General features: G+C 36.1%; 1 protein-coding gene and 1 long non-coding RNA gene across 2 annotated transcripts; both read left to right on the forward strand.

Moving 5' to 3' along the window:
* The first annotated feature begins 96 nt into the window (after positions 1-96).
* On the forward strand, positions 97-3,665 carry LOC135797316 (FHIP family protein AGAP011705). Its single transcript, XM_065309601.1, has 5 exons — positions 97-589; positions 672-1,123; positions 1,185-2,137; positions 2,198-2,547; positions 2,610-3,665. The coding sequence occupies exons 1-5, from the start codon at positions 428-430 to the stop codon at positions 3,162-3,164; spliced, it is 2,472 nt and encodes an 823-aa protein (XP_065165673.1). The 5' UTR covers positions 97-427; the 3' UTR covers positions 3,165-3,665.
* Positions 3,666-14,730: 11,065 nt separating this feature from the next.
* Positions 14,731-15,408, forward strand: LOC135797208 (uncharacterized). Its single transcript, XR_010549493.1, has 3 exons — positions 14,731-14,871; positions 14,932-15,093; positions 15,162-15,408. It is a non-coding gene; the product is annotated as an uncharacterized lncRNA (long non-coding RNA).
* Positions 15,409-16,664: the final 1,256 nt, after the last annotated feature.

The raw sequence follows: 16,664 nt of genomic DNA on the forward strand, positions 1-16,664 counted from the left end.
AACGCGTCAATTGTTATAATTGATCTTAAAAAGGAATGAAATGAATAATATATTTTGTGTGCGGTGATAACCACGTTAATTTAATTTCTTTTCCGTTTTTGTGCATTTGGTGTATGCTTCACTAAGAAGCGCATAATTTCTGTGAATGTTATTTACACGAAGTTATTTATCACAAGTAAATAACGTGAAGTACATAACGAGTAGACGTAGGCAACCAACATAACACTACGTCTCCTCAGAAAGTTGCTGATCTTGCTGAACCCGAGCCTGCGGATGTCAAATCTCGCGTTGTCAACGACGTAGCGTATACTAGCTGCTGCCTTCGATGTTGTTGTAAATATAAACTAGAAAAGAACAGCACTTCCAATCGTACATCTCGGTGATGAATGCATCGTGAGGGCGGCTGGGTACCTCTACGACGTGCACGATGGACTGGTTACGCAACAGCAGTCTGTTGGGGGCGGCGGGGCGCTCGGCCCCTAACACACGCGCTCTTTTTGCTACCGATGAAGAATGGGACCCACAGGCGTGCTACGACAGTTTCGTTCAACACTGGCAACAGGCACTCAAGATAATCAAACGCAATCAGGTAAATAAACAAACAAACAAATACAATGCTACATCATAGAACATGAGTCATTGAGAACCAGATTAAATTGTCATTATTTTAGCTACTCCCTAGCCAAGATGATGTTCTCAGTGTTGTAAATCATATGGAGCAAATGTCAGCACTGCTGCAATATGATATCAAGAAGTTGGATCACATACAGATGACTCCAAGCAAGTCAATGGAGTACATGCTACAGGAAAATGTTCTAGATAAACTGTATGAATGGGGTATCAAAACTGGAAAGTATGTGAATGCTGTAAGATCTGAACAGTTGAAACTCTATGAAATGCTGATTTGCCAATCAAGGCATGTTTTGCTTGTTCACAATGCATTCATGCAACCATTGCTTAAGATCTTGGGGTCTTGCCTTAATGAAGTGTTTCCCAGGCAGATGCAGAAGTTGCTGGTCAACTTATTGTATCAGTTGTGCATTGTGTTGATGCAGAATGTTGATCTGGTGGATTTGTTCTTTCCACAAAGTGTCAAACATGAAAAGTATGAGAAAAAACCGAGGTAAGTGCTTCTAAATTATTTAGGTTATTGTTTAAGATTATGTTTCTGTTACAACATGCAGGTTTATTATCTGTGCTCTGCTGATACCATTCGTCCATGGTGATGATAACGTTGGTATGCAAGCCAGGGACTCCGTTCTGCTGTGCATGTCACTGTCGAAGAAGAACGCCAGCGTGCGTGAATACATTGCAGATGTGTCCAACATCTGTGCATTACTAGCGTCTGGTCTTGGCGGATTATACTCTGAGTTACCACATGTTCTCGACGATATCGTCGCGCCTGACTGGCGGCGGTTAACACCCGATGATGTCAACGACGTCAAGGATTTAACAACTTTTGTTACGTCCCTTGAGTTTTCCAACAGTGTGGCGCAAATGGCACATGCGTCGATCGTTGCACAGCTTCAGGAATTTGTCCATATGGGCTTTTTAATACCGATTTTTGGCCCGGCTTTGTTGCAAGCCCGACCTGAGGAACAAATTGCAGTCACTGTGTACCTTGAGCTAATCCTACGAACTGTGAGTGAACCTGGTCTGCTGCGTCCAATGTTGCGTTTTCTATTAGGGGTTGAGTACGATGGTCGTCGGTTGCTGGATATGCTCATGGATCGGATTAATGCTGAAGATGAGCAATTAGCACTTGTGTCCCTCGCTCTATTTGAAACTCTGGTCGATTTAAATTGCGAGGATGTTATGCTGGAGCTGGTCTATCATCATCTGCAACCATGTAGACATTTGATGTTTAGCCAGCGGAAGGTGCAGTTGCCTTTGGACGCGCATTGTGAGAGCGCTGAGAAGTTCCTAATGCTAGCGCCGGATTGCGGCGAGGGCGGTCATCTTGAGAAGGGCCTAGATGGACGCACCATTAACTGGAATCACTACGGCGGGCAACCGTCTTTGTATGGTAATTATCATGCGTATCTTTGCGATGCGCGGAATAAAATCAACGCATGTAGGGCAGCTTGCTCCAATTGGACACATCAGTATACTGGTTGTGAGAACACCGATACAACAGGTATGATATTTACCATCAATCTAATTTACGTATTAAAGTTTATTTTTAAAATTATATTAGATGAAGGCATGAGTTTGCCTTCTTTGGGTGAATCCAGTGGCTATGAGAGTTTGAAAATTAAGTTAGACGAACCCATCTGGCAAGTATCGCAGCATGCGAACGAGCATAGCCACGTTCCGAAATTGACGGCGGTGTGTCCAGTGGAGGGTGGAGATGCCAGCGCGAGTGCCGGCCCATTTTTAACGCTTCTAATGGAGAAGTTGAAGAATGTCTTGTCGAATTCGTTCTATGCCAATCTTCACCTCACCGGACTGATCTCCAGGTTAGCCGCGTATTCCCATCCGCTACTGAGAGCATACCTTTTGGATCATAGTCTTGTTTTGCAACCGAATGTGCCATCGCTGTTTCAAGTAAGTGTATTGAATGAAATAATATATTTCTGTGCATAATATGTTTCGCTGTTCTTTTCTAGGTGTTAGGTTCACTAAAACAGCAAATCGATGAATTCATGTCCCGCCAGCCAGAGCGTCTGTCGTTGACGTCTGGTGCGAAACACTTCCTGCTTGAACGTGAGACTCGACTAGTACACGCGCGCCGCACCGCCCTGGATCGTAATTCCTCCCCTCACGGCTCGCTGGCACCGTCTATGTCGTCGCATGATGATACTACACCTTCCACCGGAAATTTCCAACGCAATGGACCGAAACGACGCAGCCTCACGCAATCTCTGTCGTCATTGTCGAGTATGTTTGGGCGAAGACAGAGCAGCACTTCCACTGCGGGAGGCGTCTCATTGTCCTTATCGCCGGGCGGTGGTGGCGTAACTAGCATGGCTGGTGGTGATATGCAGATGCAGTTGACGTCGCAAGCGTCTACAGAAGACACACGTGCTCAGTGGTATCCAAAGTTTAATGACGCGCAACGCGTTGCTATGTGCGCTGTGCTGCTGGATGAGTGGACAAAAGAATTGGCGGCGCTGGCGCAAGAGCACGCCATCGCCCAGTTCGCCGAGGTCCTGCTCAAGTGAGCAAGAGTAGCGAATACGTACTCTGAATTATCTGTGATCTCCTGAGGAAAAAACAAAATCCAAACGAAACTAAATTTTACATTACGACAAAACAACAGTTCCAATTATGTACGATATTTTAAATATTGACGATTTTTAAATAACCAAAATGCTTGGTGCCAAATTTTAATATTCGAACTTTGTAATTTGTTTAAGTGACCGTGCAATTTGGTTTTGTAACCAGGAAGTTTAATCAAGTTTTAACAAATGACATATTTATATTATTTATCGATTTTACCGAATAGCCATTTTGTGTATTTGTTTCGAAGTTAATTTGTAACTAGAGAATCATTTCTTTTTCTCTCTTTGTTTTGATTTTTGTTGTACGGATTGAACAACATATATTTTTGTGCGAATTCGATTTGCCTTCGTTTTCGGATTGTCACTATTATTTACCAATCATAATTTGTAACTATTGTTGATAACAAAGTTTAACACGAAATAAATTAGATTTAAGGTTTACTGTTTATAGTATGTATATAGTATATATGTACTGCATACAAAAGTGGAAACACGTGGAAACATTAATTATTGATTATAATAGTCTAAATTGTGAAACTTGTATCTGTCGCATTCATAGATGGCACTAGGATACACTAAAAATCATAAAATCGAGTTATACGGCTTATTTTTATATTTATCGACAAACGTGGGCACGAGAATAGTTTTGTATACAATGCTGTTATCTTCGATTCGGTGTAAACAACGTTTTTATCGCATGTGTCCCGCGCGCTGTCTTCTAGTGCTGCATCAACTTGCTGTATGCAGTGAAGTTTAGTTTAGTTTAGATCACAGGTAATGTGCCTATTGCAAAGTTGTGTACAAGGTCGCGGGCAATCGACGCGCCGTTTTGCGCACCTCTTGCTTTCTTATCATATACTGTCCCGTCGTTGTTTACGCAGTTTCGGCATGCACTATCGGCGGATTGCAGCCAGTTTCGTGCCGGTCGCTGGTTAATTCAGTTGTGTTTTGAGAGACTTATATCGTTTATTCGTGTTATACACGAAGATCAATCGACTATTTATTTGTACTTTGCGATTATAGTAATTTGCTTAATGTTCGGACATGCCGGTTTTTGATCGCGTTTGTTATGTATATGACAAGTCACGTGATAGTGGATTTGATAACATTCTTCACTCGGCGTTGTGTTTGATGTCGGTTAATAAATTAATTGTGTTGATTAATTCTTTAGTTACAGCATTCCTTCCCTGGCAGTCCGATCGTACAAAGTTTATTGCGTTTACAAAATTCCGTAACGCGCATTGAAATTTATAGTGATAGTTGTGTGTATACGCATATACGCAATAGTACTCGCAGCGCTAGGAATTGTACTTTCTTAATATGATAACACGCGAACGCGGTCTTAAACTAGGTTTGGATTAATTCTCCCAGAAGCAGAATTTAATTCTTAATCTCCCTGTATCGGAATTTATTGCGAGAAAATTCCGTAACGCGAGTTATAGTGATAGTTGTGTGTATACGCATATACGCAATAGTACTCGCAGCGCTAGGAATTGTACTTTCTTAATATGATAACACGCGAACGCGGTCTTAAACTGAGCTCGAAATAATTTTCCCAGATGCAGAATTTAATTCTTAATCTCCCTGTATCGGAATTTATTGCGAGAAAATTCCGTAACGCGAGTTATAGTGATAGTTGTGTGTATACGCATATACGCAATAGTACTCGCAGCGCTAGGAATTGTACTTTCTTAATATGATAACACGCGAACGCGGTCTTAAACTGAGCTCGAAATAATTTTCCCAGATGCAGAATTTAATTCTTAATCTCCTGTATCTTGAATTTATTGCGAGAAAATTCCGTAACGCGAGTTATAGTGATAGTTGTGTGTATACGCATATACGCAATAGTACTCGTTGCGCTAGGAATTGTACTTTCTTAATATTATAACACGCGAACGCGGTCTTAAACTGAGCTCGGAATTATTTCCCCAGATGCAGAATTTAAATCTGTATCTCCTTGTATTGAACTTTATTGCAAGAAAATTCCGTAACGCGAGTTATCATGATAGTTGTGTGTATACGCATATACGCAATAGTACTCGTTGCGCTAGGAATTGTACTTTCTTAATATTATAACACGCGAACGCGGTCTTAAACTGAGCTCGAAATAATTTTCCCAGATGCGGAATTTAATTCTTAATTTCCCTGTATCGAAATTTATTGCGAGAAAATTCCGTAACGCGAGTTATCATGATAGTTGTGTGTATACGCATATACGCAATAGTACTCGTTGCGCTAGGAATTGTACTTTCTTAATATTATAACACGCGAACGCGGTCTTAAACTGAGCTCGAAATAATTTTCCCAGATGCGGAATTTAATTCTTAATTGCCCTGTATCGAAATATATTGCGAGAAAATTCCGTAACGCGAGTTATCATGATAGTTGTGTGTATACGCATATACGCAATAGTACTCGTTGCGCTAGGAATTGTACTTTCTTAATATTATAACACGCGAACGCGGTCTTAAACTAGGCTCGATTAATTTTTCCCAGAAGCAGAATTTAATTCTTAATCTCCCTGTATCGGAATTTATTGCGAGAAAATTCCGTAACGCGAGTTATAGTGATAGTTGTGTGTATACGCATATACGCAATAGTACTCGCAGCGCTAGGAATTGTACTTTCTTAATATGATAACACGCGAACGCGGTCTTAAACTAGGTTTGAAATAATTCTCCCAGAAGCAGAATTTAATTCTTAATCTCCCTGTATCGGAATTTATTGCGAGAAAATTCCGTAACGCGAGTTATAGTGATAGTTGTGTGTATACGCATATACGCAATAGTACTCGCAGCGCTAGGAATTGTACTTTCTTAATATGATAACACGCGAACGCGGTCTTAAACTAGGTTTGGATTAATTCTCCCAGAAGCAGAATTTAATTCTTAATCTCCTGTATCGGAATTTATTGCGAGAAAATTCCGTAACGCGAGTTATAGTGATAGTTGTGTGTATACGCATATACGCAATAGTACTCGCAGCGCTAGGAATTGTACTTTCTTAATATGATAACACGCGAACGCGGTCTTAAACTGAGCTCGAAATAATTTTCCCAGATGCAGAATTTAATTCTTAATCTCCCTGTATCGGAATTTATTGCGAGAAAATTCCGTAACGCGAGTTATAGTGATAGTTGTGTGTATACGCATATACGCAATAGTACTCGCAGCGCTAGGAATTGTACTTTCTTAATATGATAACACGCGAACGCGGTCTTAAACTGAGCTCGAAATAATTTTCCCAGATGCGCAGAATTTAATTCTTAATTTCCCTATATTGAAATTTATTGCGAGAAAATTCCGTAACGCGAGTTATAGTGATAGTTGTGTGTATACGCATATACGCAATAGTACTCGCAGCGCTAGGAATTGTACTTTCTTAATATGATAACACGCGAACGCGGTCTTAAACTGGTTTGGATTAATTCTCCCAGAAGCAGAATTTAATTCTTAATCTCCTGTATCGGAATTTATTGCGAGAAAATTCCGTAACGCGAGTTATAGTGATAGTTGTGTGTATACGCATATACGCAATAGTACTCGCAGCGCTAGGAATTGTACTTTCTTAATATGATAACACGCGAACGCGGTCTTAAACTAGGTTTGGATTAATTCTCCCAGAAGCAGAATTTAATTCTTAATCTCCTGTATCGGAATTTATTGCGAGAAAATTCCGTAACGCGAGTTATAGTGATAGTTGTGTGTATACGCATATACGCAATAGTACTCGCAGCGCTAGGAATTGTACTTTCTTAATATGATAACACGCGAACGCGGTCTTAAACTGAGCTCGAAATAATTTTCCCAGATGCAGAATTTAATTCTTTATTTCCTGTATCGAAATTTATTGCGAGAAAATTCCGTAACGCGAGTTATAGTGATAGTTGTGTGTATACGCATATACGCAATAGTACTCGCAGCGCTAGGAATTGTACTTTCTTAATATGATAACACGCGAACGCGGTCTTAAACTAGGTTTGAATTAATTCTCCCAGAAGCAGAATTTAATTCTTAATCTCCCTGTATCGGAATTTATTGCGAGAAAATTCCGTAACGCGAGTTATAGTGATAGTTGTGTGTATACGCATATACGCAATAGTACTCGCAGCGCTAGGAATTGTACTTTCTTAATATGATAACACGCGAACGCGGTCTTAAACTAGGTTTGGATTAATTCTCCCAGAAGCAGAATTTAATTCTTAATCTCCCTGTATCGGAATTTATTGCGAGAAAATTCCGCAACGCGAGTTATAGTGATAGTTGTGTGTATACGCATATACGCAATAGTACTCGTAGCGCTAGGAATTGTACTTTCTTAATATGATAACACGCGAACGCGGTCTTAAACTGAGCTCGAAATAATTTTCCCAGATGCGGAATTTAATTCTTAATTTCCTGTATTGAAATTTATTGCGAGAAAATTCCGTAACGCGAGTTATGATGATAGTTGTGTGTATACGCATATACGCAATAGTACTCGTAGCGCTAGGAATTGTACTTTCTTAATATGATAACACGCGAACGCGGTCTTAAACTAGGTTTGGATTAATTCTCCCAGAAGCAGAATTTAATTCTTAATCTCCCTGTATCGGAATTTATTGCGAGAAAATTCCGTAACGCGAGTTATAGTGATAGTTGTGTGTATACGCATATACGCAATAGTACTCGTAGCGCTAGGAATTGTACTTTCTTAATATGATAACACGCGAACGCGGTCTTAAACTAGGTTTGGATTAATTCTCCCAGAAGCAGAATTTAATTCTTAATCTCCCTGTATCGGAATTTATTGCGAGAAAATTCCGCAACGCGAGTTATAGTGATAGTTGTGTGTATACGCATATACGCAATAGTACTCGTTGCGCTAGGAATTGTACTTTCTTAATATGATAACACGCGAACGCGGTCTTAAACTGAGCTCGAAATAATTTTCCCAGATGCGGAATTTAATTCTTAATTTCCCTGTATCAAAATTTATTGCGAGAAAATTCCGTAACGCGAGTTATCATGATAGTTGTGTGTATACGCATATACGCAATAGTACTCGCAGCGCTAGGAATTGTACTTTCTTAATATGATAACACGCGAACGCGGTCTTAAACTAGGTTTGGATTAATTCTCCCAGAAGCAGAATTTAATTCTTAATCTCCCTGTATCGGAATTTATTGCGAGAAAATTCCGTAACGCGAGTTATAGTGATAGTTGTGTGTATACGCATATACGCAATAGTACTCGCAGCGCTAGGAATTGTACTTTCTTAATATGATAACACGCGAACGCGGTCTTAAACTGAGGTTCGGATTAATTTTCCCAGATGCAGAATTTAATTCTTAATCTCCCTGTATCGAAATTTATTGCGAGAAAATTCCGCAACGCGAGTTATAGTGATAGTTGTGTGTATACGCATATACGCAATAGTACTCGTTGCGCTAGGAATTGTACTTTCTTAATATGATAACACGCGAACGCGGTCTTAAACTAGGTTTGGATTAATTCTCCCAGAAGCAGAATTTAATTCTTAATCTCCCTGTATCGGAATTTATTGCGAGAAAATTCCGCAACGCGAGTTATAGTGATAGTTGTGTGTATACGCATATACGCAATAGTACTCGTTGCGCTAGGAATTGTACTTTCTTAATATGATAACACGCGAACGCGGTCTTAAACTGAGCTCGAAATAATTTCTCCCAGAATTTATTGCGGAATTTAATTCTTAATTTCCCTGTATCGGAATTTATTGCGAGAAAATTCCGTAACGCGAGTTATCGTGATAGTTGTGTGTATACGCATATACGCAATAGTACTCGCAGCGCTAGGAATTGTACTTTCTTAATATGATAACACGCGAACGCGGTCTTAAACTAGGTTTGGATTAATTCTCCCAGAAGCAGAATTTAATTCTTAATCTCCCTGTATCGAAATTTATTGCGAGAAAATTCCGTAACGCGAGTTATCATGATAGTTGTGTGTATACGCATATACGCAATAGTACTCGTTGCGCTAGGAATTGTACTTTCTTAATATTATAACACGCGAACGCGGTCTTAAACTGAGCTCGAAATAATTTTCCCAGATGCGGAATTTAATTCTTAATTTCCCTGTATCGAAATTTATTGCGAGAAAATTCCGTAACGCGAGTTATCATGATAGTTGTGTGTATACGCATATACGCAATAGTACTCGTTGCGCTAGGAATTGTACTTTCTTAATATTATAACACGCGAACGCGGTCTTAAACTGAGCTCGGAATAATTTTCCCAGATGCGGAATTTAATTCTTTATTTCCCTGTATTGAAATTTATTGCGAGAAAATTCCGTAACGCGAGTTATCATGATAGTCGTGTGTATACGAATATACGCAATAGTACTCGGGTATGACTTTATTTGTTTTCAATTTCATTGCAATATCAACCTTGTTGCATATTTGATAAATGTTTTTTGAAGTTGATAAATATTTTCAAAGGTTAGATGGCGCTACGATGTACGGTTTTGCATTAAATATTGCTTGTTGGTGGTAGTGAGTGCACACCGTGTCCGTGTGGATCACGCGATTTCGCGCAAGAGATAAGTTCGTTTACCTGCAGGTATCGAATCTTTATTTCGGTGAATCAAAACACACCGTTGCTGTTATATTAGTATCGTAAATTTAAGTAAATATTCTTTAATTCTTTCATGAATATAACTAACAATTTTATATTAATTCTAATACGTTTTTATTATCAGCAGATGATTACGGACTATTGTGTTACCTGGCAAACGAGAAACGATGCTTGTTCAAATTAAATATTACTTAAATATTTAATGTAAAATCTGGCAATCTCTTAGCATAAGAAATCAGAATTACTCAAATCGAATTTTAATTTTTTATTACTTTTACTAATTGAAACTACTGTATCATTTATAGATGGCAATAGCATGGACTAAACATTGTAAAATAAACTTGTATTGTTTATTTCTATATGTATCAGCAAGCGTGAACCTTCGACACAAGAATTGTGTTTGTTTGAACACAATATACACTTTCTTATCGTGTGTCGTCATTGCCAGCACCTCACGCCGCATGTTGGTGCATCTTAGTTTAGTTTAGATGACAGTTAATGTACCTATCGCAAATTCGCGTACAAGGTCGCGTGCCTTCGACGCGCCGTCTTTGCGCACCTCTTACTTTCTTATCATATAAATTATATTCCCCGTTTGTGTCGAGCGGTTTTATATTAACGATTTCGTTATCGACTCACGAGTTATTAAATATAATTTATTTATTTATTGGTTCGAATCGCGATTGCGGATTAGAATTGGTTTTAGACTTTGATTCACTTTGTTGGTTTTTAGGATTTGTTAAGTGGGTTCTTGATGATCGATTCAGAAGAACTTGTTAACTTCCACTTGTTTATTCAACGAACTTGGATGATACAATAATCACTTAGGTCTAGGTCTGCGCTCTATTTATATGGCTCTAATATGCGTTTTAAATAAATATGAAGAGAAGATGCGCAACGAAACAGGAAATGCGCAATTAGGTGACTTTAAGACAATGATTTCTAGAAATTGATAATTACGTTTGAAATAAATAAGTATTGCGCTTGAAATAAATATCATGATTGCGTCTTAACTAATGATTCTTGTTTGGTCATCGGGTTCTGTTCATATAACTTATATGTCCCGTCGTTGTTTACGCAGTTTCGGCATGCACTATCGGTGTATTGCAGGCGGTTTCGTGCCGGTCGTTAGTTAATCCAGCTGTGTATTGAGAGAGTTATACGAGTATCGTTTATTCGTGTTATACACGAAGATCAATCGACTATTTATTTGTACTTTGCGACTATAGTAATTTGTTTAATGTTCGGAAATGCCGGTTTCTGATCGCGTTTGTTTCTTCATGTGTGTTTGATGTCGGTTACTAAATTATATATCGCCCCCATGTTGATTCTCATCATTAAGAAAGATGCATCCGGCTCGTGTAAGTATATTGTTTATTTGCACATATGGTTTATTTTGCGTTGATTGTTAATTATCATAATAACATAACATAATTCAATTGTATGAAATATTTTTGTTTTAATTTATGTTTTCGTTTAGTTACAGCACTCGTTGTGCCTGGCAGTCCGATAAGCTAGATATTCGCGATTGAATAAAATAGGCAAAAATTGCAAAATGTCACTTTTAGCACTTTTAGTCGCGTTTTTCGACCTTTTACTGTAGGAAATATAATTATTTTATATTTTTATCTGATAGAGAATTTTCCAATCTTTCATAATCAACAATTCGTTGGTAGCTATCTCTTTTAGTTTAAGAGATATGAATTTTTGAAAATCGTCGAAAAAAAGTATCAAGCACCCCCCCTTGGCAATTTTTTCTTAAGATTTGAAATTTCATCATTCAAATTTCCGATTTAACTATCCTATCTGATAGAGAATAGTCTGTAGATTAAGACGCTGCGATCGGATCTTAATTATCTCTTTTAGTTTACGAGATATTCGCGATTGAATAAAATAGGCAAAAATTGCAAAATGTCACTTTTTAGCACTTTTAGTCGCGTTTTTCGACCTTTTACTGTAGGAAATATAATTATTTTATATTTTTATCTGATAGAGAATTTTCCAATCTTTCATAATCAACAATTCGTTGGTAGCTATCTCTTTTAGTTTAAGAGATATGAATTTTTGAAAATCGTCGAAAAAAAGTATCAAGCACCCCCCCTTGGCAATTTTTTCTTAAGGATTAAAATTTCATCTCTCAGATTTCCTTTTAACTATCCTATCTGATAGAGATTGGTCCGTAGATTAAGACGCTGCGATCAGATCTTATTTATCTCTTTTAGTTTACGAGATATTCGCGATTGAATAAAATAGGCAAAAATTGCAAAATGTCACTTTTTAGCACTTTTAGTCGCGTTTTTCGACCTTTTACTGTAGGAAATATAATTATTTTATATTTTTATCTGATAGAGAATTTTCCAATCTTTCATAATCAACAATTCGTTGGTAGTTATCTCTTTTAGTTTAAGAGATATGAATTTTTGAAAATTGTCCAAAAAAGTATCAAGCACCCCCCCTTGGCAATTTTTTCTTAAGGATTAAAATTTCATCTCTCAGATTTCCTTTTTAACTATCCTATCTGATAGAGATTGGTCCGTAGATTAAGACGCTGCGATCAGATCTTATTTATCTCTTTTAGTTTACGAGATATTCGCGATTGAATAAAATAGGCAAAAATTGCAAAATGTCACTTTTTAGCACTTTTAGTCGCGTTTTTCGACCTTTTACTGTAGGAAATATAATTATTTTATATTTTTATCTGATAGAGAATTTTCCAGTCTTTCATAATCAACAATTCGTTGGTAGCTATCTCTTTTAGTTTAAGAGATATGAATTTTTGAAAATCGTCGAAAAAAAGTATCAAGCACCCCCCCTTGGCAATTTTTTCTTAAGAATTAAAATTTCATCTCTCAGATTTTCCTTTTAACTATCCTATCTGATAGAGATTGGTCCGTAGATTAAGACGCTGCGATCAGATCTTATTTATCTCTTTTAGTTTACGAGATATTCGCGATTGAATAAAATAGGCAAAAATTGCAAAATGTCACTTTTTAGCACTTTTAGTCGCGTTTTTCGACCTTTTACTGTAGGAAATATAATTATTTTATATTTTTATCTGATAGAGAATTTTCCAATCTTTCATAATCAACAATTCGTTGGTAGCTATCTCTTTTAGTTTAAGAGATATGAATTTTTGAAAATCGTCGAAAAAAAGTATCAAGCACCCCCCCTTGGCAATTTTTTCTTAAGAATTAAAATTTCATCTCTCAGATTTTCCTTTTAACTATCCTATCTGATAGAGATTGGTCCGTAGATTAAGACGCTGCGATCAGATCTTATTTATCTCTTTTAGTTTACGAGATATTCGCGATTGAATAAAATAGGCAAAAATTGCAAAATGTCACTTTTTAGCACTTTTAGTCGCGTTTTTCGACCTTTTACTGTAGGAAATATAATTATTTTATATTTTTATCTGATAGAGAATTTTCCAATCTTTCATAATCAACAATTCGTTGGTAGCTATCTCTTTTAGTTTAAGAGATATGAATTTTTGAAAATCGTCGAAAAAAAGTATCAAGCACCCCCCCTTGGCAATTTTTTCTTAAGGATTAAAATTTCATCTCTCAGATTTCCCTTTTAACTATCCTATCTGATAGAGATTGGTCCGTAGATTAAGACGCTGCGATCAGATCTTATTTATCTCTTTTAGTTTACGAGATATTCGCGATTGAATAAAATAGGCAAAAATTGCAAAATGTCACTTTTTAGCACTTTTAGTCGCGTTTTTCAACCTTTTACTGTAGGAAATATAATTATTTTATATTTTTATCTGATAGAGAATTTTCCAATCTTTCATAATCAACAATTCGTTGGTAGCTATCTCTTTTAGTTTAAGAGATATGAATTTTTGAAAATCGTCGAAAAAAAGTATCAAGCACCCCCCCTTGGCAATTTTTTCTTAAGGATTAAAATTTCATCTCTCAGATTTCCCTTTTAACTATCCTATCTGATAGAGATTGGTCCGTAGATTAAGACGCTGCGATCAGATCTTATTTATCTCTTTTAGTTTACGAGATATTCGCGATTGAATAAAATAGGCAAAAATTGCAAAATGTCACTTTTTAGCACTTTTAGTCGCGTTTTTCGACCTTTTACTGTAGGAAATATAATTATTTTATATTTTTATCTGATAGAGAATTTTCCAATCTTTCATAATCAACAATTCGTTGGTAGCTATCTCTTTTAGTTTAAGAGATATGAATTTTTGAAAATCGTCGAAAAAAAGTATCAAGCACCCCCCCTTGGCAATTTTTTTCTTAAGAATTAAAATTTAATCTCTCTGATTTCCCTTTTAACTATCCTATCTGATAGAGAATAGTCCGTAGATTAAGACGCTGCGATCAGATCTTATTTATCTCTTTTAGTTTACGAGATATTCGCGATTGAATAAAATAGGCCAAAATTGAAAAATGTCACTTTTTTAGAATAATTTTCCCAGATGCGGAATTTAATTCTGAACCACACTGTATTGAAATTTATTGCGAGAAAATTTCGTATTGGGATTTATATTGAAAGTTGTGTGTATACGCACTGGTACTCGTTGTGCTGGGAATTGTAGTTTTACTGACATATCTTGCGATTGCGGTGTCACAATTAGTTTGGAATAATTTCCCCAGATGCTGTATTGAAATTTATTCCAAGAAAATTCCGTAACGCGAGTTATGATGATAGTTGTGTGTATACGCATATACGCAATAGTACTCGTTGCGCTAGGAATTGTTGTTTTTTTTAGTATAACACGCGAACGCGGTGCTAGAATAAGTTTGAATTAATTTTCCCAGATGAGAATTTAATTCTGTATCTTTCTGTAATAATATTTATTGCGAGATTTATATATACTAATACTTATATATTATATTTATACATAGTTGTGCAAGTTGTTTTAACTCATGTTTTTTTACAGTATTCGCTGTATCATGGAGTGCGATGAGTTCTGCATTAACATTTACATAAACGTTAACGCAACCCTTCTATGGTGCCTTGAATGGGAGTCACTTCTACCGCTATCTTCGTACGTTGCTCTATATAGGAGTCTTCATGGACCCTGTAAGAATAATTAATTTGATTTATGTATCTGTATATTTCACTTACATAAATATTTTCCAGTTGTTTAATGAAGCATTGGCAAATTCTGAGATGGCCAAGTTTATCAATAAGGACCAACTGGAGAGCTTCCGTGGTACTGGTAGAGTGCGTATTGAGAATGAAGTTTTGATTACTGATGATGGTCAACTAGAAGAGTGTCAACTAGGCCAAAATACTCAGAACGTATGTTATATTTTTGCAATTTATAATATTTTATGTTTTACTATTTTGTTATTCATTCTGATTTATAGAGTCCAAGAAATTGAAGATTGGATTGCCGGTGTTGATGATGATTCCAAATACGATTGGATGAATTTACAACATTTTGAAGCTGATATTGATATTATTTTTATGTATTTTGTTAAAAGGTATAAAAAGAGCATTATCTAATTACATATTATTATCCTATTTTCATGCTTGTATTGTTAAAAATGTTGTATAAATTAAGAAATTGAGTTTGTGATTCTACATGTTTGAATAAAATTGTAGTTTTATAAATTTTTATTGTTTTATTTGTTCCAAGCGGAGAACATAGCTCGCAACATCGTTACTCCTTTAATTAATCCATAAATCCCTTAAACTTTAATGGAAATGCCACTGCTATATATGAGAAATAGTTCAAAATCAGTTTTATATTGTATCAATATTTATTTAAAAACGGTATCACTAGTGTCATCTATCCACGAGTAACTAAACTACGCCCGCTATTCAAGATTGCTGGAGATTTAGCCTCCTCAACTTTCTGCGATCCTAATATTCAAATGAATTTTGTTACCAATTTCAATGGATTTGTCGACAAAATTTGTCGAGAAATTTGTTGAAATTTGCTGCTCATCAGTCTGTAGTATTAGGAACGCAGAAAGTGGGCATAGATATTTCCCATCAAATTATTATATATATTATTTCAGTTTGTTTCGGTACATTTTCATTTTTTTCTATAAAATTGCAAATAGGGCCTAAGCAGTTAATGCTAGTAAAAAAATTACTAAAATAAATGTTGTAGAATTAAATTGTCTATCAGAATTCGAAAACAGAATTTAAAAATTCCAACTTTTAAATTCGACCATAAAAAAGAGAAATCTTTTGCCATTTTTTTAATAAAATCTTTTCTTTAAAAATTTTTTGTACCATTTTGATGATTTTTCAATAATGATGCCACCTTGTAGACAATTTTTCAAGGATCAAGAATATATAGTTCTTTTTCTTCTAGCCCAATTACTTGTCGAGATAATTACGATTTAATCTTCTAATTAGGAATGTTGAAAATTAAAAATCAAATTTTTTAAATTCTGTTTTCGGCTTCTGATACCTTATTTAATTCCCCATCGATTATTTCAGTAATATTTTTTGCTAACATTAACCGTTTAGGCCCTATTAGCAATTTTAATGAAACATGTGCATGCCGTCGGAATAGTCTAACTTAGAAGATTAAAATAGTAATTATCTCGACAACCAATAGGGCTAGAAAAGAAGGAACATCATATTCTTAATCCTTAATAGATTCTCTACAAGATGGCATCATAATTAAAAAATGATGAAAATGGCACAAAAAATTTTTAAAGAAAAGATTTTATTAAAAAAATGGCAAAAGATTTCTCTTTTTTATGTTGAAAATTAAAAGTTGGAATTTGAAAATTCTGTTTTCGGATTCCGATAGACAATTTAAATCTACATCAATTATTTTAGTAACTTTTTTTGCTAGCACTAACCGTTTAGACCCTTTCGACTCAGTATAAACCAAAACAAACAAGATT

This window comes from Atheta coriaria, unplaced genomic scaffold, assembly GCF_025399875.1.
Source record: "Atheta coriaria isolate IRGN ID8LTWV9N9 unplaced genomic scaffold, Caltech_Dcor_3.1 hic_scaffold_8_pilon, whole genome shotgun sequence".
NCBI lineage: Eukaryota > Metazoa > Arthropoda > Insecta > Coleoptera > Staphylinidae > Dalotia > Dalotia coriaria.